Consider the following 27,352-nt stretch of genomic DNA (forward strand, 5'->3'; position numbering starts at 1 on the left):
TTCCTGCTCCAGAGTTTGAGACGTGGTGAAGCAGGGGGTTCCTCGCAACTGCTGAGAATCCCTCATCTCCCAGCATGCCCCATTCCATGCAGCAGAAACACGGTGAGAATTGTCTCTTTAACTACCTTCCTTCTTACTCTCCTCTGTGACCTCACACTCCCAGCAGCACTGTGTTTCTTTTTTCTGCTGGGTTTGCAGTAAAGTAGTCCAAAGGAAATTAATAAAAAGCAAACGCATTAATTGGGAAGAAAACGAAAGAGATGCCAGCAGAGCAATTTCCTTATTTAACACGCTCAGTAAACCAACACTGAAACACTGGGAGAGGTCAGGGTTCCAAATCTTAATTCTTTACAGGTCAAAGCTTGCATTTTTTATTTTTTCATAGAATGTCGTTTCATAACTGTTTTTACATTATTAGTAGTGCACTTGTATTGATTAATCGGTAAGTGGAGGTTAGTAATGCCAGATGCCTCGTCACAAATTAGTAAATATCAGCTGCAACCATCTGCTCACTTCAGTGTAATTCTTGAAAGCCTCAAAAGTCATGAATGCTTAGTTTAACCATAAACCTTCTGACATTATTTACCAATCCCTCACATCATTCAACCTATAGGATCTTCTTTCTTCTGTGGAACACAAGAGATGACATTCTGAAGAACTGTTTTTGCCTATAAAGTGAAAGTCAATGGGGTCCAAAACAACAGTGAACCCCACTGAATTTCACTGTATGGGGAAAAAAGGAGTCTCTTTTCATAACATATTCTTTTGTGTTCCACAGAAGAAACTGAGTCACGCAGGTTTGGAACAACATGAGAGTTTTCATTTTTATTTTTGGGTGAACTATCCCTTTAAAGAGAAACTACCTGAAATGAGTGCTTGGGAAAATTCACAAGAAAAAGCCAGAGCTTGCCCCATTACTCAAGATAAAATGAATTGTTAATATGATAAGAATGTAAAGTGTGTGAGCAAAATAAGTAGGCACCAGAGAGGAGAGAAGTGGAGAATAGAAAGAAAGTGCCTGAAGCTGTTTGGACTCTGCACTCTCTTAATCTTAGATTGAGTGTTTTCTCTTCTTGGCATTAGCTCACACAGTCTTAAGAGAAAATGCTTGACCCTCTTATTTATTCATTCTGATGTAATTCACAAGTATCTGACATCATTTTAAAAAGGGGCTCCCTCCCCTTTCATATTTGTCTGCCAAATATACTTTATTACAAGTGGGCTTAGGGAAATTTCAAAACATTGCTTACTGTGATAAATTAACAAATCAAAAAGCATTAGACCTGGGTGACAATGAACTCGCATAGAGAAAATATAATGGAATAACTGTTGGAGAAATGAAAGAAACGTGTTTTTTTTATAACAGCTCATGAATAAAGAGTGGAAATATCTCAAGTTTCAGCAACATGACAGTGAAAGTCGCAGGTAAGTGTGGGAGGGAAAAAAAGATTCTATTTTAGCTGTTGAACAAATATTTTTGCTCTGAATACAGATATTCTGTACATGCACAAGCTTAGTTAATTTGTAAATGATGTGAAAGCTGACTGTTCTAGCAGAACTAATCAAATAAATCATAGAGAGATAGTAGGCATGTGCATGCATTACTACAGTGGCATAACAACATAACCACAGTGTTCCATAAGCATAATTTGCACCGGGAATCTGTGTGCATTAGTTATTATGCAAGTGCTTTGAATCACAAATTTAAGACAATGTGGTTGGGATGCATGGGATGTTTCCTTTTTATGTACACATTTGTAATGGACAATGATATAATAGCCATAAAACAATCAGCTCTCACTCTATGTTGTGTGTAAAATAATTTATGTTGTAGACAGATATGAACGCAAAACAGCACTGCAGATGCACTTACTGATGTACAGTACATCTGTATGCGAGCACTACTTAAGCTACAAAGATCTCTTGTCTAATTCTCTGGAGTGGGACAGTCATGAAGCTGATTAAAAGCCATGGAGGAGATGGTCATGTTTACAAGCTTAGTTAAAGCTCATTTTCCACTCATGTGCTCACATCGGAAATGCTGCTCCAACACAACATTCACAAAGACTTCCTGAAGGACCTTTCGTGCTCAAGACTACCCCCTGTGCACTCTGATGCATTAAGGTCTGCTGAGTTTAGATGGTGGATTTAACCCCTCTGAATTCTTTCATTTATGACTAGTCAAAGTTATGTTTTCCAAACAGCATATAATAAGTGTATGAGGTCCACAAGGCTTATTTTACTTAACTTTATATACTGATGACTGTTAAAAAAAAAAAAAAACAGCTACTGAAGTACTAACTACTAAATTCTCTGAAGGCTCAGCTAGTTTAATGTAGTCAAAATGGTAGTTATGTTGAGTATGCGTGTTAATGAAATAAACGCTTATGTGTAGTTTGAGAATTTATTAAGTTAATGGACTTCGTGGAGTAACATTACGCTGATGTTAGCGGTCCAGGAACTGCCAGGACGGGGGTCTGTGGTGATGTTCAAAATAAAATAGTGCTAGTATGTGTAGCAATTTATCAGTAAAACTAAATGCTCAAATTCTAAGCAAGGTTTCCTGGCAGGTTATGAAAACTGTGTCTGGTTCTGATCACATCCCTTGTAAAAAGCTGATGCCACTGGGAAAGTACAAGTACAGAAAGTAAATATGTAAACATTTTGCCTGACACCGTTATAGGTTAAGTTATTATATAAAGTATTTGTAACAGAAACCTTGTTTTGCCAAGGCAAATTTCTCTGCAGGGACTAATAAAATAATTGAATGCTTAAGCAGACAAGGTGGCGTATCATCCGCTGTATAGAACAAATGTACAAGAAGCTGCTTATGAAACATAACACAGATCTGACATTGATTTGAGTTTGCTATTTTGGATAATCACTGTTTTGTCTCTCCTTGGCTTGACCACGATTTGCTGGTAATATCAAGACAAGGTTACTTTTTCTGACTCACTTTAGCTTTGGTTCATGTACATTAATTTATTTCTGTTTCTGCATACAGATAAACTATCCACATCTCTTTTGAGGTCAGAGACCAAAGTGACATACATTTAATTTTAGCTATGCACTTTTCATGCAAAAATCATACTCTCAAGATATTCAAACCTGTTACAGAACGACAGAATGAGCGTATTCAATTAATCCCACAATTCATTGCATAAGCATGAAGCTCAATTAACATTGGAATGAATTGAAAACACTCACTCTACTCCACACCAGTGGACACACACACTGTCAATCCCACAATCCATTGTGTGAGCGTGAAGCTCATAGGAATGGATTGAAAACGCTCACTCTGACCAGTTCGCTCCGTGCCAGTGGACATGCACCTTCATGCGAAACTCCCAATCACGCGGATTCCTATTGAAATGACTGGATTTTGCCCCCGAAATTTCACGAAGCAATGGTAAATGTAACCACAGTGTGCTAGTATACACTATACAACACAGTGGTGTTTCGTTTGTATTTTTTATTTTATTTATTTTAAACAAATCAGTTGAAGCAATAATTCAATTACGTACTGGTTTTGTTCCTGTATAAATCAGAGTTGTTTAATGAATTGGTTGAGTAAATGATTCAAATGACTCATTAAATGAAAGTCACTTGTCGCCTCCTACTGGTGTAACTATAAAACCTGCAGATAGAGTCACTGAACTCTGTATAAATACATATATGGGTCCCTATGGGAATCTCTATTAGTGTTACACTTTACGAGTCATCAGTTGGGCTAATTATGCCTTATTTGGGCTGATATCCCTCATAGTTGATGATCAACACCACTCTTCCAATAATGATCATAGGTTCTCGCCATAGCAGCAAACATGCCAAAAGAGTGCAGCTTCACAGAAGTGACACTGACTCTGTCTGATCTGTTTGCTGTAAACATTAGCAGAGCAGTTTAAGGGAGTCAGAGTCAAATCCAGCACAAGTAAGTGTTGATGGCTGGCTCCATACACAATCTGAATGCTGGCAGAGCAAAATCCATATGTTGATGCCATCTGGACCTCCACTTGCTGCACTTAAGTGGAAGAACAATACATTAATTTTAACCCAACTCACAAAGTTCAGATCACTAGCATCACTGGAGTTTAAAAAATTGCCTCATATTTATAGATAACATTTGTTTACAGTGCACTCATTTTTAATCCACTTACAGAAAACTAGACCAAAAACAAAGCTTTTCATGATCTTCTATAACATGGTCATAAACGAGATAAATGCTTTGAAACTTCTCAGTCAACATGTCTAATAAAAGTTCTTCATAAGGTTGGAAATTAAATAAGCTACAGTACTGTATTACCAGAAAGCTGGTATTACAACTTGTTCCAACAGAGATATGCGAGTTACCTGGCAACAGAGAATGCATGCCCTCTGTTTCACATCTAAACTCTGATCATGTGTCTTACGAAAGTGATACCCTTATACAATAATAACAATAATCTGCATCAACATTGGACTGATCGTTTTTGCAATTCAAGCAGTCTTAAACTTTGCATAAAACTTTGACGCACAGAAAATGTTCCGCCGTAGATTTAAGGAATAAATGTGGAAAATATGTATTTTCGCATGGATTTTGTAACCCACCCAACAAAATAAACTGCTGTAAATCCTCTCCCAAAATCCCATGTAAATTGATACGTTATTAAAAAAAATCTGGAAATACATGTTTATCTACCTCTTGGGATTTTAGAATTGGTCAAAGTTGGAGACCATCCAAGTAAAATCAGGTTTTAGAGGGGCTGATTTCTGGGACTGGGTGGAATTGCTTTCATCCAGGCCAAAAGCCCCTGCATCCACGTTATCATGGATTACACTCCATTTGCTCCCTCTGATGGAGGGAGGGAGAGAGCCAAAAATAGGCAACACAGAACCACACCCCTCCACAGGCCTAATGGATATTCCACTGAGGCATTTAGTCCAGATTGGATTTCCTGATATCCTGACTTCTGTGATTTAAGAAACGTTTGGGCAAACCAAACTCTTCACTTTAACCAGCAGTAAGCTCTGAAAAAAAAGCTGCCTTAAACAGTGATGAAAAATAAAGAGATTTGGCATGCACTGGCAGGAGATTTGAACTGGATGATGGATGAAAGCATGTTTAAAAGCTTTGAGAAAAAAAAAAAAAAAACTTTGGCACTGCGTATGCTCACATATGCAGTTTTAATAAGGTATCCAACTTGCTTTAGAATTAGGCCTATTTTGTCTTACCATGTACTGGTGGATGTTTCTCACTTTGAAAAATGCAAACTCTTATTGATAAACCAATGAATAAGACCTAGACCTGTGTACAATATCTTAATTTTAATTTTTACATATATATACACACACACACACACACACAGTTGCCTATGTGTATATCTCAATACACACGACATGTTTTTATATATGTATTATATATGCAGTTTATAATGTATGTAGCCTATGTATCATGACCATCTAATGGGTTAGAAATGTACATATAAAAAAAATCAATTTGAGCATGTAGCCTACCTTCGGAAAGAGAAATCACGAATAAGAGCCCTTTAATGTTTCTCTCTCGTGTATTTTAGGAAAAACGTCTCAGACAAAGTTAATACTTAAATGGCGCGTAATTGAGATCTCAAATAACTCCTCCGGATGAGCTCAAAAATTCATGTAGCATTTTTATTCCCAGTTGTAGCAAGTCCCATTTAGGCCTACACCAAATGATAAGAAAGATTCTTTTTAGCACGAAAATTTAGTCCAACATATTTCTCCAAATCCCGATTCCACGAGAGCTTGATATCGCAAGCGCGATTCTTAAAGGGATTAGGCCGTTCGAGAAATTAGTTTTGCGCCACAATTTAAGGCACGGTGTGGAGAGAAGGAAATAGCAGGCGCTTAAATTAATGTTTTCGAGACATCTTCTCCCTGAGATTAACGCCTAATTACATCTGGAGGAGTGAGAGTACATAACCTTAATACCACACAACATGTAGGCCTAAACCTTCAGAAATACATCGGCTAATATATTTTTAAAGGCAACAAAAACATAAGCGCATCTTCAAGCACGAGCGTCTGTGGCATTCGGTTTGCGGATCTGAACGCTGCAACGCTCAAGACAGAGCACAGACTACTGCATTTCTCCGATAATGATCAACCAGCTCCCTTGCAGTGTTGCCAGATTGGATGGACGATTTCCAGCCCAAAAGCTCACAAAAACCGCCCAAAACTTTAACTGTCAAAATAATGTGATGGAATATGTAAATCAAGGTTGATAAGGGCCATTTAAACCCCTTAAAACTAAATAATGACGACAAAATTATATAAATAGGCATATAACGTTAGATAAATTTCCCAGGTAAACGGATCAAATCAGGGCAAATAGCCTACATTAAAGAGAATTAGGCTACCAAAAATGAATAAAATATGCAAACAGACACTGTCAAAACGGCAATCAAGAAATTAACCGATACCCTCGAAACATGCATCATTTTCAATGTCAGCAGTCAATTAGCCTAATAAAAACAATAACAACAATGCGCTTACCTTCGTGTCGCTCTATAATTTTACATAGAACTAGAGAACGCCTGTTGTTAAGTTCATATTGTATAATACAGAACTTTGCACAGTCAAAACTAATCAAGTCTAGCAGTTTTCAAGGATTTATCAATCTGGACCGTTTAAAAGATAAAAGACTGGATCGTATGAACCGAGATATTTAGTTTAGGTTTTGATTCATTCAAATGTGCTTTGATTTCAGAGTTGCAGTGATAGAGCCTTCGTGTCATCTCACTCCACAATAGCCTAATTCACGTTTTGAGGGTTGAGTCACTCTCCCACTCTAACTTATATTTAGGCATTGTGATTACTTGAATATACAGTCATAGCCTACTACATTCAAAATCAGATACGTTATAACTTATTATCACGCTAAAAACTTGTCACTCATGAATCATAACGTCTGTCTGCTGAGCCCTCGTGATAAGTGCGGCTGTCGACGTTTACATCAGCACCAGCGTCTCTGCAGTGCGTGTGTGTTTAGTAACGTTGTGATGACTGATTGGATGCAGTAGGCTACATGCACACTTGTTTGTTAAACAATTAGCCTATGCAATTTATATGTTTGAAAACCGCCAAACTGACCCCAAACCAGCCCAAATTTTGTCCACCCGCCCAAGCCAATTTTTACCCGCACAATCAAATTAAAAACCGCCGGAACCCGCCCAATCTCCCTTGACACTTAAAGACGATGACAACAACAAATGGGCTGTGTCTAAAACTAGTTCATGATAGGTTTAGAGGGTGCTAAAGGGGTGGGATTATAAAATAAAGGAGTCATATTTTCACATTTTGGTGTCCTGCCTTCCAGTCCGCTCTGTGTTCTCTGAAGCACAACAAGAAATGAGAAAAGTATGAGTCATTATTGTTGCTTCAAACGGAGGCTTCAAAGGTTAAACGTGATCTATGTGATGTTTGTAACTGGAGGACGAACCAGACGCTCTGAAGTACGGCTCAGTCTTAACCTACATAGTGAACACTGCAAATACAGACCGAGTGCGTAATTTACACCGCCTGACATGTCAGAGGACTGTTTTCACTCTTTTTTTGCAATCCACCAGGTGGCGCAGGACTCAGAAAACATTCTGTAGGCCTACTTGAGGGGGAACAACAGAAAAATTCCAAAACACCAAATTCTGTCTCTCTCTCTCTCTCCCTCTCATTCTTGTGCTTTCCCCCCTCTTTTTGCTTTTTAGCTCCTCAGCAGGTCCTCCTTCCTTAAGCCTTAATCTAGCTTTTAGCCTGCCATATATCTCTTAATTGCACAAACTAGCTGTGCACTGGCCTCGTTTAGACTTTTTGTTGTTGTTGTTTTTGCAAGAGGTTTTTCTAAAGAAACGAAAAGAGCCAGTGACGGCAAGGTCAGAAGAACTATTTAGTGCTAAATTGCGATCGAGCAAGAGAGTATTCAGAGATACTGAATCATTTGATGGCATCATGGCAACATTATTTCAGGGTGATGCAGGTGACTTAGGCCTAACCCTCTTTCCTGAAGAAGAATATGTGTAAACCGTGTTAAAAAAAAATGTTTACACTTGCAGCAACACATACTAACGTTCTGTACTGTAACATGTTATATTCATCACCGACTGATCGCATAAGCTAAAACCTACTCTAAACTAACGTGAAAAATTTCCACTCGAGTTTTGGCAGACTCACCTCATAAACTAAAACTTGAAAACTCTATTAGCCCTCCAAGGTGTGATGCAACCAGTTTCCTGCCACTGTCTCTGAGTCACTAAAGATCTTCCCCAAGTGACTGTGCTAATTTCCATGAGGACTGCTGCTGCTTTCAGCTGCTCTTGTAGATGAATTTGTTCCTTTTAAAAAGTCAATTTTCAAATCTGCTGAAAAAGATGCCAGGTGCTGTTCAAGTAATCAAATCCCACCGTCACACTCTCACATATCAGGCTTTTACTGAAAGAGAAGAATTTAACTCTTTCAAAACACTGTGTAATATTAAAAAGCATTATTGTTAGACCACTTATTCTGATGCTCTCTTAATCTTTTTTAACTTTATGCATATTACACTCAGAAAAAATATTACATTTTATTAAAGACACTTAACTGTAAATGGGTCCGAAAATTGTTTCTTGAACAAAAATTGTAAACCCAAAAATGTGCTTAATGTGGTAACATCTAAATTAATGCATTTTATTCAAGTCAAATAATCATTTAACATCATTGATTTAACCAAATATATTAGATTACACCAAAATACAAATGAATAAATTAAATGTGACCATTGCAAATGATCTCTTTTACTGTGTAAACCTAATGTCACATAAATGGCCATTATAATGAAGAATCAATAACCAAAAACTTTATAGCATGACATATGCATCTTCAGCAGGTTGTATGAGGATGCTTATGGCATCAATGTGGCAGCTGTGTGCCTTCACCCAACCCCCTATGCCAGGCCCTGCTTGACAGCATACCCACACGTTACTGAGGTAGGCAAAGCAGCAGTACTTCCACCACTCTACATCATCCCCTACCCCACCCCGCCCACTGCTGTTTGGGCTGTGACATCCTGTGCTGATCAGCTCACATGCAAAACCTCGAGACAGCATGGCCCATGCTTCAGTCTAAACCTGATCTACCTCATATATGTCAGCATTATGCATCTGCTGCCTGAAACTAACCTACTAAATGTCTATAAATGTCTTTAAATTTAACAAAAAATCTAATCATACCAACTTCTCAAACTATGAGAACGTGAATGGTAAATTTGACGTGGGATGTAAGAAAGTCGAAACATCAGATCAAACCACAGAGAGGCTGGTTTTCTCACCACAGTTGAGGAGATGAGTATGAAGCACTGTAGGCGTTAAATACATACCAGCTTTGTCTCTTCTGGTTGTGTCTGTTAAATGTTAAAGAACAGCAAATGACTCTGTGTTGTCAGTCTGCAACATAGACATTCATCGTGTGAAGACGCTAGGTTCCTCATGACTGATATACAGCATTCTCAAGGGCAGCTAACAGAGACAGTGTTTATACAGACTGAAAGTGTACTTAAATAATAGGCCAGGATATTTAAAATACAAATTCGATGGTGCATTAATTTTTAAACATTTGGTAATTCATGTTTATAGGAGATGTTTATGAACTTGTCATAAAATGTCATCCTAATGCGACAAATTTCAAATCCCACACTCATTTTCAGTGTCCGTCTGAATGACAGTCAATCGGCATGAGTTCACAACAGCTGTACAGTAATCACAATAGTGGCTTGTGTTGAAATTATGTGGAGAAATGTTATCAAGTAACTGTAAATAGGCCATATTTACAGTTTATGAAGACCAGTGTGGTTCTGGAGCAATACATGAAGTCAAACAGATACAAAAGTGAGTGATAACAGAACTGACACTTCAGAGTTTCTTTTTATCACAGACAGGAATCTGCCAGACTTCTTTCAGTACACAGAATCGACTAAGAGTTCAGTTTACAGATGATATAATTTCCTATAATGCAGACTATTATAAAATCTATATTAAAATAAGGGCAGATTATTAGTGTACTTGTAGCATAATTTGAATAATAGTGAAAAAATACCAAAATAATTTCCTGCATCGTTGAGCATAGCACAGAGGGAATTCAGTGATTGTATAACAGCATATTCATATACAGAGAAACTATATTCTAATCACATTTTTCATCAGTGCCACGATACTAAATTTACAATTTTGCTCATATTTCAGTCTTACATGATGCAACAGTGCTTTAAATGTCTTTCTGACATTGTGAGGTCACACTTTGTCTGCAAGTAAAATTATTTTGATGTGGTACTGCAGAAAATATATTTAGATTTTTCGATGTTTGTGCCCTACACACACATATGTATATATCGTTTTATATCAAATAAATACAAAAAAGTAAAGTGTGATACCAGTATATACTAAGCATTAAGTTGCTGATCTTAAAAACTGGTTATCCATGTGACATGTCTTCTATTCTCTGTGGAAATTTAGAAAAGAAAAGGCTTCCTTTAGAATTTTTATTCACAACCCAAAAGCAGTCTTTTTATATTAAAGAACTAAAAGGAACTCGGTGCACTTGCTAACAGCAGATCTGCACCGTGTTACAGCTCCTTGCATCATTCCTCTGATGAACACGGTTGGCTCAAGACTTCGCTGACAATGAAGGCTGAAGCTGGCAAAAAAAATTTGCTATCAGATGGGGGTAAAAATTTGCCGCTCATGTAGAAAAGAATGTGGGGCGGTTTCCGGCTAATGTTAATGGGCAGCACATTGTGCCCATTCAGCATCATCAGACAGTTGTTTTACAACTTGTAAGTAAAAGTTGAAACAGAACAGACGGTCACTGCCAATGCCGCTTGTTAGTGCCGATCAGACAGACTGGAATAGTAGTAAAAGTCTCAGACTCATACTGAAGAATAAGTATTTGTAAACTCTTGTCATCACTAGCTCGTTTCCCTTTCTAACACAAACAGAAATCCTTCACAAAGTGGCCCAGGAACAACCCAGTGATGTCATCCTAACGTAACGTCATTGGTGCCTGTTGCTCAGTAGTTCATGTAACACAGAGTATTGATCAAGGCTCCCCTTCTCCACCCAGCTTTACTAAGTGGGTCATTTATTTTTGTGTGGAATTCGTTGGTTAAAAGTTTGCCAAGGTTTTGCAGTAATTATCTCATGTGCATGTGGTTGGGCACTGCAGGGGGCCAAGGTAAACTACACATTTTTCTACAAACTCCTGGATGCTTTTAACGGCCTGTTTTATGCAAAACCACATCGGAGGGCCTTAATCAACCCTCCAGTGGATTGAAATAAAGTTGACGCTGCTCTTTGTTTTGAAGCTCAACATGCTCTTTGTTTGGCAGTGCTGAATCGGTGGTTGTTGTGAAGAAGGGCCCTAACTATTTAAGAGAATTTCCCCTGTTGGTTAGCGAACACCTGGGGTGTTTTTAGTGGGGCGGCAGATCCAGATGGGTGGATATCCGTATGATTCCATTAAGGAAAGGGAGTTTTTTTTTTTTTGTTTTTTATCATGAAGGCAGCAGTTATGTGTTGGGAAGGTTGGGAAAAAGTATCCAAGTGATGCTGTAAATAATTACCAACATAATTTGGCAGAAAACCTCAAATCACCTTAGTTCAGGGTGAATATTTTTTCCATAACTATATATTAAAGTAAGGGGCCAATGGTATGTATTTTATACTATCTATTAATTTATTCAGGAATACATTAAAAATGCATTTTATAAATCCAATATTAAAATATTTAAGTATTAAAATTCCTTTTTATATGTACCTTTCGGGGTGCATAAAGTCGGTGTAATACAACTATGAAGAAAAAAGGCTCATAAATAAATTCTTCAAAAGAAAAACTTTAGTAGTTTTGCCTAATCATAAAAAATAAAAGTATTGACAAAATAAATAATAAAGCCTTTAAAAAATTACATTTTTACAAAACTGCTTCAATGCTAATTAATATATGAAAACGAAAAACGTTAAAATATATGTAAACATTGCATATAACGTATATAAACTATATGAAATCAGCATGAATTCGGAGTATATTATATAAGAATTTTAAATGTTTTAAATCGTGCTGTTAATCGTTCAAAAAAATGAATCTCACTTTTTTTTAATCGCGATTAATCCCACCTAACATTAAAGTTTTTAAATATACTTTTATATTGCAATAATTTCACATTCAATCTTCAAACTAATGTAGAAACATCTTAAAGACAGTATATTTTTAATATTTGTTTAATGGCATCTTTTTTATGACTGAAGGTGAGTATCACTGATACCAATGCTACTAATGTCACTATGAAATTGTTTTTTTGTTTTTTTCCATCTATCAATTTTAACATGTATTAGACTTTAAAAAATAACTAATTTGAGTGAACTTAAAGCAATCTTTACATAAACCCATTATAATAAATATCATATTTACCAGTGCCCTTCAGCAAGTAGGAAATATACAGAAATTGAATAAAGTTATCAAACACTAAAATATGAAATATATATGAATCCATAGAGCTGCACAAGTTATTGATTTCCACTTTTTTCTTTTGTTGTTTGTGACGATTGGCTCCATGTCTTTGGCAGCATCTGATACAGAATGGGGAGATTCCGGCGATGAGCCCGAAGTCCCTCCCCACTCTCAAGTTCCAAGGCCGAAGCCGGACACCAAACTCATCCGTGTCCTGTCAAAGGCAGTGGAGGATCTGGGCCTTGAGTGATCGGATCTCGGCCGGATCGCCCCGCAAAACAGCTCGCTTTCATTCTCCATCCCTCCGAGCACCTCTGAGCAATGGAGTTTCGTTTCCAGCGGGTCACATCCTGCAGGTGCAGTGCATACCCGAATGTTTTACCGCTGTGATAGCGGACCCACATACAATAAAGAGCAAATGTCCAGCCTCGCGCATATTTGCCCCGAGGACTAGTTTTTGACTGTGGATCTGAAAGATGCATACTTTCACATCCACATAGCCCCCATCACAGACCTTTCTTGAGATTCACGTTCGAGGGAGTGGCCTATCAGTATACAGTCCTTCCGTTTGGACTGTCTCTGGCCCCGCGCACTTTCACGAAGTGCGTAGACGCGGCTCTTTCCCCTCTGAGACAGATGGGAATCCGTGTTTTGAACTACCTCGACGATTGGCTGGTTCTAGCCAGGTCAGAACGGGAGTTGGCTGCTCACAGAGAGCTGTTACTCAGCCACTTGGAGCGCCTTGGGTTGATCATAAACCCGCACAAGAGTCAGTTGTTACCCAGACAGCGAGCGGTCTTTTTGGGAATGATTTTAGACTCCGCCCAAATGCAGGCATGGATTACACCGGAACGATCCCTGACTATTCAGCAAATGGCGGCGTCTCTCAAACCGGGCCCCTAAAGGTTTTTCAGAGGTTGCTTGGCCTTATGGCAGCCACCACCTCGGTGATTCCTCTGGGCCTGCTTCACATGCGGCCCCTTCAGTTCAAGCTCAAAGCCTGCGTTCCACCCCACGCCTGGCGCCTGGGGCAGTTTCCTGTCAGGGTAGACCACTGCTGTATCAAGGCTGTGGCCCCCTGGACGACCTCTCGCCTATTCCAAACAGGAATGAGGTTAGGCCTGACCTCCAGAAGGAAGGTAGTCACGACGGATGCGTCCAACTCGGGTTAGGGCGCCCTGTTGGAGGGCAATCCAGTATTCGGCTCCTGGTCAGCCCCGGAGCAACGCCTGCATATCAACTGCCTAGAGATGCTGGCAGTTTTTTTAGCCCTAAAAACCTTCCTTCCAGCCTTGAAAGGGCACTACGTCTTGGTTCGGTTGGACAGCATGACGGTGGTGGCTTATATCATTCACCAAGGCGGTCTGAGGTCACACACTCTTTGCTGGATGGCTCTTTGCCTCGTCTTTTGGGCACAGAAAGAACTCCTCTCGCTAAGGGCGGTTCATGTGTCGGGCAGATTGAACCTTGGTGCAGACATGCTGTCCAGAGGCAAGGTAGCCCCGGGTGAATGGGTGCTTCACCCTCAAACGGTTCAAGAAATCTGGTCAGTCTTCGGGAGGGCAGAGGTCATCCTCTTTGCCTCAGAAGACAACTCTCACTGCCCAACATACTTCTCGATACAGTGAGATGCTCTGGCCCACGATTGGCCCAGTGCTCGCCTATACGCATTTCCCCCGATCACCCTGATTCCTCAGGTCGTTAGGCGGGTCAGGGAGACCAAGTGCTCTCTCCTACTAGTGGCCCCGCTCTGGAGGAACCAGGCCTGGTTCCCGGAGCTAGTGCAGCTCTCAGCAGCAGCCCCGTGGCCCATTCCGCTGAGGAAGAACCTTCTCTCACAGGCGAAAGGCATGATTTGGCACCCCCGGCCAGAGCTGTGGAGCCTTCATGTATGGTGCCTCGACGGGAGCTTAATCAGCTCCCAGCAAGTGTAAGCAATACCATTTTGGAGGCGAGAGCGCCGTCTACAAGACGGCTTTACAGCCAAAAATGGTCGGTCTTCCTTAACTGGTGTTCTGCACGGAGTTTGGACCCGATATCATGTGACGTGTCCCACGTGCTAACCTTTTTGCAAGAGCTGCTGGATAATGGGCGCACCCCATCCACGCTCAAAGTATATGTGGCAGCTATCGCAGCGAACCATTCTCTCGAAGCTGGCCACATTCAATCGGCAGGAACCATCTGATCGTTAAGTTCCTGAACGGTGCACGGAGGCTGAATCCTCCTCGCCCTCAGACCGTGCCATCTTGGGACTTGTCTATAGTCCTGCGGGCCCTAAGAGGGCCCCCCGTTTGAGTCGCTCAGCTCGGCCGATTTGCAGACTTTATCGCTTAAAACTGCCCTCCTCCTTGCCTTGGCGTCGGTTAAGCGAGTGGGCGACTTGCAAGCGCTGTCGTTCAGCGCCTCGTGTCTTGAGTTTGGGCCTAATGACTGTAGGGTCGTCCTAAAACCAAGACATGGTTATGTTCCTAAGGTGCTCTCAACTCCATTCAGAGCTCGGGTGATCGCCCTATTGGCGCTCCCCGTTACAGATGGTGAGCAGGGTCCAAACATGCTCTGCCCTGTGAGGGCTCTGAGAGTATACCTGGAGCGCTCTAGCCTGATTAGGCAGTCTGAGCAGATGTTCGTTTGCTTCGGAGACCGCCATAAAGGACTGCCGGCGACTTTCTCTCTGTATTGTTGATGCGATAGCCCTGGCTTACGCATCAGAAGGTTTGCAATGCCCTATAGGTGTGAGGGCCCACAAGAGGGATGGCCTCCTCCTGGGCGTGGTCAAGCGGAATATCTATTGGTGAGATCTGTGCGGCCGCCAGCTGGTCGTCGCCATCCACATTTGCCAGATTTTATAACTTAGACGTCCCTGCTTTGCAGGCGCTAGTTTTGCCTGTTTGATGTTCCACTCTTCCCCTTGGGCAAAGTGGTTATGTTAGAGCTCTCTGCTACCAGCTTGGGGCGCAATGTGCTCAGGTTTTTAGGGGTCCTTGTTAGTGCTCCAAGATTGGGCTCGCAGAGCAGGAGATCCTGTATCTGCTCAGAACGCGGCGTGATTGGACGCGTTCCCCATACACACAACGTGAAGTGAACGTTCGAAAGGGAACGCTCCGGTTACTGACGTAACCTCGGTTCCCTGAGATAAGGTCACTTATATTATGTCACTATAAGCTGCACGAATCGATGACTGTCGCTTCAGTCGAATGATCTGGTGAATGGTGCTGCGAGCCGACTTATATACAGGTCGGCTCTGCCCTTTCTGGCTGGCTAAAGTGCCATTGGTTTGTGCAGCTACACAAACGTGAACAAATCCGGCTTCAGTACAGAGTAAAACAGGAGTTTTCCCCATACACACAACGCTCGTTCCCTTATCTCAGGGAACCGAGGTTACATCAGTAACCGGAGCGTTTTACTGACATATGGCCTGACAACATCTCATCTGACCACAGTTCACTGTTGTTCTACTGAAGCTCCCACTTCACCACCTGGTCACTTGTACCGTTTCCACGCTCGTTTGACTAGCGCCTGGAGCTTAGGTGAAGTTGGACTGCGCGTTTCAAAGTCTCCCGTTTGATGTGGTCGTAAAGACATTCTGCGTCTAAATAAACTCAATTCTTGTCAAGAAAAAAAAAAGACAGAAGCAGCAGTTTTGAGTGGGGTTGCCATCAACCCAAGCTCCGCCCCTGCGTTAAATATTTTGAATGCGTTAGAAAATGAATCTCTGCTAAATTTGACCTATTGCGAGAACAGCTTCAGAAATCCATCAAGACAAGTTTGTCTTAAGCTGTCCTGTTCCAACAAGTAGATGTTCTCTAAACTAACACACTTGAATCAAAACTGGCAAAATATATTACTGGGTCAGTAAAATCAATTAATTACGTTGATTCAATTTTCTCCTCAGGCCAAAATAACAAAGTAGGTCAATCAGTGTTAAACTGAGGAAAGTAAATGACTTCTGCTTCTTCACAACACTAAATGCATTTTATGTGGGTTGTTGTTGAAATAAAATTTTACATTGTGGGCTGTCACGAGAAGGTCAAAAATATTCTTGTTGTCGCTTTATGCTTCTATTATGACTACCTAGGCATGATCTTCACAAGAAAGTATAGAGGCATTCCATCTTGTATGTATGTTCCACCTCTGATCTAAAACATCAGCCCACACAATCCGGGGTATATACAACTAGCCAAGGTAGCACAGAGGCAAACTATTTTTGGAACATGTTTATCTGTTTTATACACTTCAACAACAGCGGCACATTTCTTTCAGGGTAATTATGAGGTAAAGATTTATTTTTAGTAAAGATTACAGATTCTTGCAAGATGCCTTAAATATTACTGGATATATCAAAGACAACATTTACATGCTGCACGTGTAAAAGCACATTAATTATGTGAACAAATTTCATCTATATTTTGAGGGGCATGGGGGAGGGGGCAACATTTAGGATGAGTTTTTGTGAGAATAAAAACAGGTTAAAAACAGGTGACCTGAAGAATAACACAGAAAAAAGGAGAATCAGTTGTGTACCAATTGGAACCATGATGGCTAGAAAAAAGGTCAAGAATTCATTCCAATTATATGTCAGTTTCTGTCACTTTTTCACTTTCATGATTTGATCTCCATCTCACTACTTTGAAATGTTTTCTTTTGAGTCATGCTATGGTGTCACAAGAGTTCAGCAGTTTTTTTTTTTTTCTGTTGATGTTCCACCATTTCATGTGCCCAAACAGTGTAATGTTGACACTGATGCTATCCAACAGATTTACAAAATTCCCCTCACAATACATATAATTACATCAAATGTTTGCATTAGCACTATGCAAAGCAGAAAGCAAGACACTAATGAAACCCAAAAAGACTAAGAGTCAGAGATGAGCAGTTGGAAAAACGGTAATACAAACCTGATCTTCTTCACTTTAGGTTATTTACATTCTGATTTGTTCATAAAAATAGTAAACCCTCTTCACAAAAAGCAGAAAACCCCTTTAAGTAAGTAGAGTTGTTAAATATAATTTTTCTGCCAAGACATTTTTATTAAATATACTTATTATATATTTTCTGCCCTGATGCATGCATTTTTAAGTATAGTGTCATTTTTTTGTTGAAAGATAAATGGCACACGTGGATGTGGACCTAAAAAAAAAACATGTAAACAACAATCACAGAAATTAGGTCATAAACAGACAAAGTGTATCAGTAAAACTGATATCAAGTTAAGGTCCGGTACTTGATGAACAATGTGTCTTTTGGTCTTCATGGTATCAGAATCATTAAGCCTAAATCTGTCATTTGTGACGAATAATTAGCAGAATATTAAGGCTGCAAAATGTACAGAGGCACCAACTAAATCCAGACAAAAGCACTGGATCTGTTAGGGGGGGAAAACATGTGCACTAAAATTATTCCTTTTTTCCACCACAGCCCAACAGACGCTCCTTCTGTGTCAGGATATAAACGGCTCAAGGGAGGACGGACCAACTCCCCCAAGCTGGAGCCACAAACAAAGTTACCCAGGTGAGCAAGTCAGAAAGCGAATCACTCGGCAGTCGACGTTTCAAACCCGGCTGAGTAAATCTGAAGTGAATAAAGTAATGAAGATTAAAAAAGGTCCAGTTAGTGATTTGCCAAGTGGCTTGATTTTAACTATCAATCATCCTTTACACAACACTATTTTGACATTCACTACAAAACTGCTACTTGTTGCATTTCCCCCTAATTGTTTTCCTTGAAGAACTAAAAAGAAACTACTATTAGGTAGAAATTCAATAAATTAATTAATAAATAAAAACATACAAATATCCTGATACAAATATCTCTTGACTGCTCAAACTTAAAACAGGTGATAGTTATGTAAAAAGTAGTATATGTAGGTCAGAGCTGTCCAGTTACAGTTAGCTTTACAGAACAGAAGTAAAAGTGATTATGACACATTAAAAATGTGTCAAAATAAAAAAGCAAGTTCTTACTCCCTCTACTATGAATATTCAGCTGATATTTTCTGATTATGTATTCACGTCTTAGATAGATGCCCACATACATAAGAGTTTCAGAGCAAGCAAATCAAAGACTTGACATCAATATTCAGTAAAAACTATTTTATTCTTGTTGTCAATATGGATCTACAGGAACTCCATGAAGCAGTTATAAAAAAAATCTATGCACAATACACAAGAGCAAATAACAAATATACCATATGGTTATTATAAACATCTTTTGTACAAAAGCAAAATCAGTGTGTTGCAGGAAAAAGCTTCAAATAGTATAAAACCTCTTCTACGCAGTTAATAGTTTTTCCCACAGTAACAATTTTACAAGCAATCTTCATCATGACTCTAATGTAAACTCGTGCTGACACACCAGCATGAAAGAACATTATCTCAAAATCTACTCCTGTGCTGCAGAAAACAGGCCTGAGATGAAAAAATTTCCAGAGCAAAACAAATTCCAAAACTACAAGCCAGCCAAAATTTACAACCCAGCGGAAAAGTTCCTTGCATTCCAGAGTCCATGTTACATATATTACATATAATTAATTGCAGTAGCAATAACAATGTGAGATTTTAACTGCCCCAAGGGAATATTCACATATTAAGTTCATGTTGTTCAACAGTATTAATCAGCACTTTACCTTAAAATAACAAATCACAGGAAAGCAAGAACGTGTGATAAATCATCAGAGACGATATATCCAACCCTAAAATATAGGCTAATGGTATGCGTGTACTAAAAACATAAGTCTTTATCCTATAGCCAGTGTTAACAGAACTTTGAAAAATTGACGTATATTAAATTTTTCATGTTGACCGCTGTTTATCCATTACATCCGATGGGTCAGTTTAACTACTTTTTATCAGGGATTCTAATAAGGTGATATTGTGTCTCAAGGGAAGCTGCAGTAACTACTGCTGTCTCTGAATGTGAAAACTCAAGACACCGTCCTAGACTTTTAAAGAGGCTATACAGAGATTTTGCGAGTGTTTTCTGCAGTTAGATGAAAAACACGACGCCTGGCGTGCGTTTGGACCAGAATGTACGCGTTTAGTACATTAGAGATGCGGTGGGAAAAGTGAGAAGCATGTTCGCTTGGAAGAGGAAGAGAACATGCCAAAGAAACACAGACATGCCGTCTCCTCCTTATGCTTTCTGACAGATGCTTCTCAAAAACACAGCCTCACCAGATGGCAGAATAAACGACAATAGATGTCCATTTAGCCATCAATAAAAATAACTAACTTAAAAAAGACGAGTGAAACTTTTTATTAGAGTATGTCAGAATATGCAGAACTTTTGTTACGTTTAAATATTTCGTTTTTGCAGCATTGCCTGGACAAGGTATTAAAAATTACTAAAATGAATTCATAAATTAATGTGCGTTACCTACAGGCTACTAAACGGAAGCCTGAGGTTAACCTGTGAATAGAGCTGACATTTTGCAGGTTAATTTCAATTTACATTCAAGTGACCAGTTTATAGAGGTTTCGACACTTTTAAAGAACAATTTATAAAATTATACTCAGCCTTTGCTCAGAACGTAAAGTAATAACAGTTTAACACATGAAAAATAAACTAGACGTTAAGCAATAATAACAGCATATTCGTGGGCCTAAACAACAAGTGTTTTGTACGAACTGCTGTTTTTGTGTGCTGCTGTCTTCAGTGGATACTTAAACAGCAGAGAATGTGACATCAGATAATACGTACAGAACGCGCGGCTTTACAGAATGGTTTAGTAATGCGGAGTTGTGCGTAAGAATGAGATTAATTCGTCAGTCAATTATGCCTGTCACTGGCATCTTTAACAAGACTAAGCGCACCGGCGCTGTGAGGTTCTGCTTTCATCTCAGCTGCCTCCTGACACAATTCCGAAACGAAGTGGCTTTTAACAGCGCCTTAACAAGTCAAATAAATATTCATCAATACTCCTCTCAAGCACCATTAAATAAATCGATTTCTAAACACATTTATCGACATGTTATTTGCCAGATAACCGTTACTAAGGGCAGTTCGTCAGTTGCCTACTACCGGTTATATACACATGTGACAGACAAACCACGACGGGAACAAAGCAGGTAACGTTAGAATCAAAGTAAAAATGTTCTAATAAATTAACGACATTCCGGATGTGAAATAAAGCCAGTATTCAAGCACAATCTCTTCATGTATATATATAGCCTATATATATATATATGTATATAATCCCGGTCAAACAAACCATATGCACACTGGCCAGCAGGTCCACGGCACTGAAGAGATAACATATTAGGAAAAAGATTTCACTGAAAAAAAGAAAGAAAGAAAAAAACAATAAATAAACAAACTGTGTCCGTGTGAATAAGCGCTCCAGATATGTTCTGTATAGACTAGGTTATGGCCGTGGGTTTAAAACAGGGAAAGGCAACGAATGGACACTTTGCTTATGTCATGGAATAGCAAATTAGTTCTGAGTATTTTGAGGCTGGGCTAAAGAGACAACGTACGTAAGCCACTTTCTCTGGCCACGTGACCGTCTCGGTCTGGACGCGTCCATGTGAAAGGAGGAATTAAACACTGAATGCAACTATTTTTCTCGATCATAACGCTAATTTGATGCTTTAACTTACATCTTAAACATCGAATTCAAAACCACAGTCGTTAATTATTAGAGTACAATAGTGTGAAATTAAAATGTTGACAATAAGTGAAGAAATACAAAGTTAAGGCAAAATCTCACACTCCCCTGTCCTCTAAAAATGGTATGGTCGCCAGCTCAAATTCCGAGAATTTAGCTCTTCTGATTCTTAGAACTGGGGTTCTTAGAAGTGGTGATGCAAGAAGTTTCTAGGAAAGCACTACCAGGTGATTTTTTTTAACATTCTTTTCCTCTGGCGCGCTGTTGCCATTACTCACACATGTTTATTAAGACTGTTTTATTGGATTTTATGGTTAAATGTTCATCTCGGCTGATTTTTAGGTGTTTTTGCGGACAGTTTTTAGAGCAGGGTGTTTATGTAGTGGGTCGGTCTAGTGAAAATACTTTTGACAGTTTAGGTCGTCCTGCATGAACCACACTCCTCTGTCAGTCCTCACTGCGGGATCATCGGCTTGTAAATAGTATGTGCAGGCAGCAGAGGGGTGGAAATTTAGACGCGGTGCGCGTTTTTTCCCCCAGAACAAGACAGCTTTCAAAGTTGACTAAATAGCACATGGGGGATACGATTATAAACCAGGGGTTGTGCAGTGTATGCTCAAATACAAAGACAGAAGCGTTAACCGAGGCATTCTCTCAATGCATATTTTAAAACCCGGAGTTCGCTCAGAAATCGGAGTTTGCACTCTCGCTCGCTCTTTCTCTTGACGTTTTGGTTTTGTTGTCCTGTGCCAGAAGCCGTGTACATTGTGTTTTCAGTTGTGTATATGCATGTATAAAATCACATCCTATGCTTAGACATGGTTTCTGATTTGGTTGTACAGTTGTTGAGCGTGTGTTTGCCATTTGTTGTTTTATATATATATATATATATATCTTTTTTTTTTTTCTGTAACGCATCAGAGACCCATTAATGTCATCATTATTATTATTTATTTTGTCAGTGCATGAAGTGTTAAATTTGATAGTATTTCAGCAAAATCTGCCAGTGTTTGGCAGTAGAGATGCAACAGAAAAGTTTGTATAGTTCTACGGTTGCTGTCAATTGTAACGGCATGAGCGCAGCAGACCTGCACAAGTGTCTCTGTAGTCATGAGTTTTCTTTTAAATGTTTTTTTTTTTTTTTTTGCCAATGTGTTGGCAGTTTCATTTTAAAATAAGTTTTAATGATCTCGTCAGAAGCGCACCATATTCGAAAGATGTGTATGCGTATGGTTAAACGGACATAAAAAAAAAGAAGAAGAAAAAAGTGCCTCTTGGCATTGAGCGAGTGGCTCATAAATCTCCGTCCGCTGTTTGCGTGTTGTGGATCGGGCTCTATTCTTGGAGTGAGCACATTTAATGGCGTTCAGTTACATAGGGTAAAAGTGCTAAATACGATTTAACGCTTAATAAGATGGAAACTGAGAGCAAGAATGCGAGACAAATAAGAGCCCAACAGAGAGCGCGTGTGCTCTGCCATATCACACTTTTCTGTGTTCGTGAAGTTCACGTTGTTTATACGGTCATAGTGATTTAAGATGCTAAACGCCGGGGAAATTACATGACTTGATATGCGAGTTGCAGGTGTTGTCGGTGTCGTTTAGTGTTGCTGAACGTCAAAACGGTCTCTGGGTGACATCTCGTGGACGCAAAACTTCAGATTTCTTAAAGAATTGCCGAAATAAAACTAGTTCAGAACATGAAATCAGAGTGGGTAGAAAAGTTCTTCGGGTCAGTAGAAAACATTTTCAGAAAGGGATCTAAATAGCTAGTGTATTCAGGTGTTATGGTGGTTTCTCTTACTCTCTCTCTGTCTCTCTCTGTGTGTGTGTGTTTTATTTGTCCAGTGGTTAAAATCGCGATCCCTTTCCAGGTCATTTGCGTGTTTGCCGCCTCACACAAGAGCATTAAAAGAGTCATGGGCTGATTAAGCGGTTTTGGCACTCTGACAGCCGGGGATATTAATGTTATGTAGGCTCAAATGGAAACAGAATCTCCAATACTGCATGTTCAACATGTGAGAAATGTTCGCCTAACTATTTAAAGGCGTCCAGTGAAACTATATTTGTGTCAAGGCGCCAGATGTGACTGGGAAAACCATCTGAGGTGAATCATTCAGTAGACTATCTGAACTTACGAAAGCAGAAAATGTTTTCACAAAATTAATCTATTAAAAAAAATAAACGCTTATACAGTATTAACAATTCTTGGGTTGTGTTTGTTGACTATTTCACTTTGTCTGTTATTACACTCATTCCTCAATAGTGAAGTGTATCGGTCCAAAGTACTGCAATACACAGCCTAACGACATTTTCCCATGACTCATTCTAGTTTATTCTCCACACATAAAGACTTTAAAATCGCAGGGAAAGAAGCAATTTTCTTCAGAAGGCAAGAACTGTGTAAATGCACATTTCAGTGAACTTGGTACATATTAAGATAAATATACCTTTTTCTGTGACTAACCTCGCCAAGAGCCTAAAAGTTCATTATAACTGTGAACTTGAAGGATAATGCTGTCAGATAAAAGATAATTTTAGGTAGGAAGCAAAATGATTCTCAGACCTGACAGAACTACACGTGGATGTACTTCAGTTCTCTAACTAAATATTTGCATCGTTTGTCGCCACCTACCGGAGAGAGAGGGACATTTGGCGGCATCGTGGAGAACTAAACATGTAATTGATTTTCAGATTAAAGGGATAGTTCACCCATAAATGATAAGTCTGTCATCATTTACTCACCCTCGTGTTGTTTCAAACCCTAATGATTTTCTTTCTTCAGTGGAACATAAAAGGAGATGTCAGGCAGAATGACAGCCTCAGTCACCATTCACTTATATTGCATGCAAAAAAAAAAAGTTGCAATGAAAGTGAATGGCGACTTAGGCTGTCATTCTCCATAACGTCTCCTTTTGTGTTCCTCTGTCAAAGGAAAAGCAGAGGAGGTACACATTGACACATTTTTGATGCATAACAGGGTTAAAACCATATTCTTAATAGATGTGTTGACATACCTCCCTAAAAAAAGCAAAGAATAACAGCATTGCCTTTGTTTCTGAAGTTTTTAAACAGCTAATATGAGTTTCAAAGATTTGTGTGATGTAAGAATAATACCCAACTTTTCTGATTTTAGCGCATAGTTTAGTGAGCAGTGAGCACCAATTACATCATTCACGGTTCACTTTGTTTCCTAACAGATTTTGAAAAAATGGCTTGTGCAGCCGACAGCTGCATCCAATTCACGCGTCATGCAAGTGATGTTCTGCTCAACCTGAACCGACTGCGTAGCAGAGATATCTTTACAGATGTCACGATTCTGGTCAACAGACAACAGTTTCGAGCACACAAAACGGTCCTTATGGCATGCAGGTGCAATTAAAGATTATTTGGATTTGTTACATGCTTTCTTGTAGTGGAAATACGTTAATTTGAGACCCCAAAAGCTTACTAAAATCATAATTTCTCCACAGTGGGCTCTTCTACTCAATCTTTACTGATTCACACAAATGTAACCTGAACGCCATCAGTCTGGACCCGAAGGTCGACCCAGAGGGTTTTGCAATCCTTCTGGAGTTCATGTACACTTCACGTCTCACACTGAAGGAGAGCCTCATCATGGCCATCATGAACACAGCAATCTATTTACAGATGGACCACGTTGTTGACACCTGCCACAGATTCATAAAGTCCAGGTATTTTTTCTGTTCATAAACATTAATTTAATATGCTATACTTGAATGATAGAAAGCAGACATTCTTTAATTTGCTCCATATTTCCATGCAGTGACTCCTCCATCAAACTACCCAGAGAGGACTTTCTCGTCAGCCCCCTGCTTTTACCTCAAGACGTTCACAGTTACAGACCCCATGAGGTGATGGAAAACGTTCCTGGACGGTCAGCGACTTTCAGAGATGGGAGACCCTATGGTGTCTGCATGTTTAACGGGGTCAACGCTCCTAACAGCTCGTACCTTTACAGCCAGTTTCCAATGCAAGGTTTTCCCTTTCCTCTTTGCAAGCTGACAGACACCAAAAACACTTTCTCAGACTTCTCAAAGGGAGGCATCATCCATCACAAACACTGCTCGCCGGCTGATGGCAACAACCCCATCCTGGCCGACTTCACCCGCAGCACCACCGGCGGGAGCTCAACCGCTTGCCATGCCGGCTCATACTCCTCGAGAGAGCTGGGAAGAGATGAGGAAATGAAGCGGGAGACCTTGGAGGGAGTGGTCCATTCGATTGGGATGAGCTCCAGAAAGCACAGCTTCACCAGCCTGGCCCAGGAGCAGCAGAGGGAGACTGGGAAAGAGCAAAGTTCCCTGGCAGAGGAACATTTGAGCCACCAACACTACTCCATGGGCATATCCTCTAATGGACGCAAAACCTTGATGAGCAGCCCTCAGAGCCCCCTCAAATCAGACTGCCAGCCTAATTCCCCAACGGAATCGAGCAGCAGCAAAAATGCTGCCCTCACGCAGGCCTCTCAACCTCCAACCTCTCAAGGTACTCAAGACCCTAAAGCTCGTAACTGGAAGAAATACAAATTCATTGTTCTCAATCAGAGCTCCAAGGAGGAGGAGACCAGTCCTCGTGACCCTGGAATGCACTCCCCGCAGAGGCCGGGCTTGTCTGCTTTTCTTCACCATGTCGATTCTGAACATCCCGACTCGAAGGCGACAACAAAGATCAGCGAGCAAGGCGAGGACTTCACTGTGCCTCAGGCCAGTCGCCTCAACAACATCATCAACAGGTGAGTTTTTCCAAAGGAAATCTGACTCTCTTAAACAGCCAAAAAGGTGTCATCCTCTGTGTACAGAAACCGATTAGAAGATCGTTTCCCAATGCAATAAAGTTCAGAACTGCAGGTTTGTGAGTATTTTGTGGAACGGTTCTCCACCCACCACCTCCACAAAGCCAGATTGAATTTTTCTTCATCCATTCCAATCCTCTTAAAGCACACAGAGGATTTACCTCCTAGCAGAAATGTGTGAAATTCATTCAATATCCTATAAACATTTGAGTGAATTCCTCTGCAGACCTAAAATGTGCCGTTTTCCTCAGCAGAACTCTAGAGGGATCGCAGAGGAACAGCGACAGCCACTCTTCGCGCTATACAAGCCATTTAAAATGCTCGTCCTGTGGCTCCCAGTCTCCACAGCACTCTGACGTCTGTCCCAACACATCCGCCTCGCGTCTGGCCGAGGAAATGTCTGAGATGCACTCGGAGTACTCTGATTCCAGCTGTGGTGAGATACACTTCTAAATAGTTTCCTAAAAACCTGTTTGCGTCTTCCAAAACCAACCTAAAACCATTTCTCCTTTGCCTCACAGAAAATGGAACATACTTTTGTAATGAATGTGACTCCAAGTTTGCAGAGGAGGAAGCCTTGAAACGCCACACGCTTCAGGTCCACAGCGACAAGCCATACAAATGTGACCGTTGCCAAGCAGCATTCCGCTACAAGGGAAACCTTGCCAGTCACAAAACCGTTCACACCGGTAAAAAATAAACAGCCGCTGCTACAAATGTCATTTTGGCTGCAATGTTTTGCTTAACCTCCTTTCATTTGTGCTGCAGGAGAGAAACCATATAGATGCAATATCTGCGGAGCTCAGTTCAACAGACCAGCTAACCTCAAAACCCACACACGAATTCACTCCGGAGAAAAGCCATACAAGTGTGAGACCTGCGGCGCTAGATTTGTGCAGGTGAGTGCGTTGAGTTACCGTCAATTGTGCAGCTATAGAAAAAGATATTTGGAAGACCAACATGATCTCTTTGCACAGGTTGCTCACCTTCGGGCTCACGTCCTGATTCATACCGGAGAGAAGCCATATCCATGCGAGATCTGTGGCACTCGTTTCCGCCATTTGCAGACACTGAAAAGTCACCTGCGAATACACACGGGAGAAAAGCCCTATCATGTAAGCATATATAGAGCGATAGCAACTATATCTATAAAGTGCAAAAGCGTTCATCTTCACCCTAACTTAACACTGTTCTCGCATTTGCTTTTCAGTGTGAGAAATGCAACTTGCATTTTCGCCACAAGAGTCAGCTGCGGTTACACCTGCGGCAGAAGCACGGCGCAATCACCAACACCAAGATCCAATATCGCATGTCCTCAACAGACCTGCCGACCGACTTGACGAAGGCATGCTGAGCAGGCACTTAGTGGCGGACCTGACCATGGCATTATATGACCTGACTTGTACAATCATTCAAAATTTTAGTGCCACACTGTGTTATTCGGACAAA

The 27,352-nt window shown here is 40.3% G+C and overlaps 1 protein-coding gene and 1 long non-coding RNA gene across 5 annotated transcripts in view; one reads left to right on the plus strand and one right to left on the minus strand.

Moving 5' to 3' along the window:
• LOC107752636 (uncharacterized) overlaps positions 1-27,352 on the minus strand; it is a 41,450-nt gene that overhangs the window by 10,599 nt on the left and 3,499 nt on the right. The window lies entirely within an intron of this gene.
• Positions 1-27,352, plus strand: LOC107752633 (B-cell lymphoma 6 protein homolog). Of its 4 annotated transcripts, none has more exons than XM_016568656.1 (10): positions 1-102; positions 17,902-17,994; positions 24,288-24,459; positions 24,561-24,782; positions 24,875-25,843; positions 26,155-26,339; positions 26,425-26,592; positions 26,672-26,802; positions 26,881-27,018; positions 27,114-27,352. In XM_016568656.1, exons 1-10 carry the CDS (start codon positions 75-77, stop codon positions 27,255-27,257), a joined length of 2,250 nt encoding a protein of 749 aa, XP_016424142.1. In that variant the 5' UTR covers positions 1-74; the 3' UTR covers positions 27,258-27,352. The 4 variants fall into 4 exon arrangements, with proteins under 4 accessions (XP_016424142.1, XP_016424143.1, XP_016424145.1 ...); XM_016568657.1 differs by having other exon boundaries at positions 26,158-26,339; XM_016568659.1 differs by lacking the exon at positions 17,902-17,994 and having other exon boundaries at positions 2-102.

Source organism: Sinocyclocheilus rhinocerous, unplaced genomic scaffold, assembly GCF_001515625.1.
Source record: "Sinocyclocheilus rhinocerous isolate Xijiao unplaced genomic scaffold, SAMN03320098_v1.1 scaffold1733, whole genome shotgun sequence".
In the NCBI taxonomy this organism is placed as follows: Eukaryota; Metazoa; Chordata; class Actinopteri; order Cypriniformes; family Cyprinidae; genus Sinocyclocheilus; species Sinocyclocheilus rhinocerous.

Bases quoted from the DNA above. Each gene is read 5' to 3' on its own strand.
- LOC107752633 (XM_016568656.1), top strand. From the start codon at position 75: ATGCCCCATTCCATGCAGCAGAAACACG. The intron at 103-17,901 runs GTGAGAATTGTC...TTTCCACCACAG, and splicing joins TTCCATGCAGCAGAAACACG to CCCAACAGACGCTCCTTCTG. The intron at 25,844-26,154 runs GTGAGTTTTTCC...CGTTTTCCTCAG, and splicing joins CTCAACAACATCATCAACAG to CAGAACTCTAGAGGGATCGC.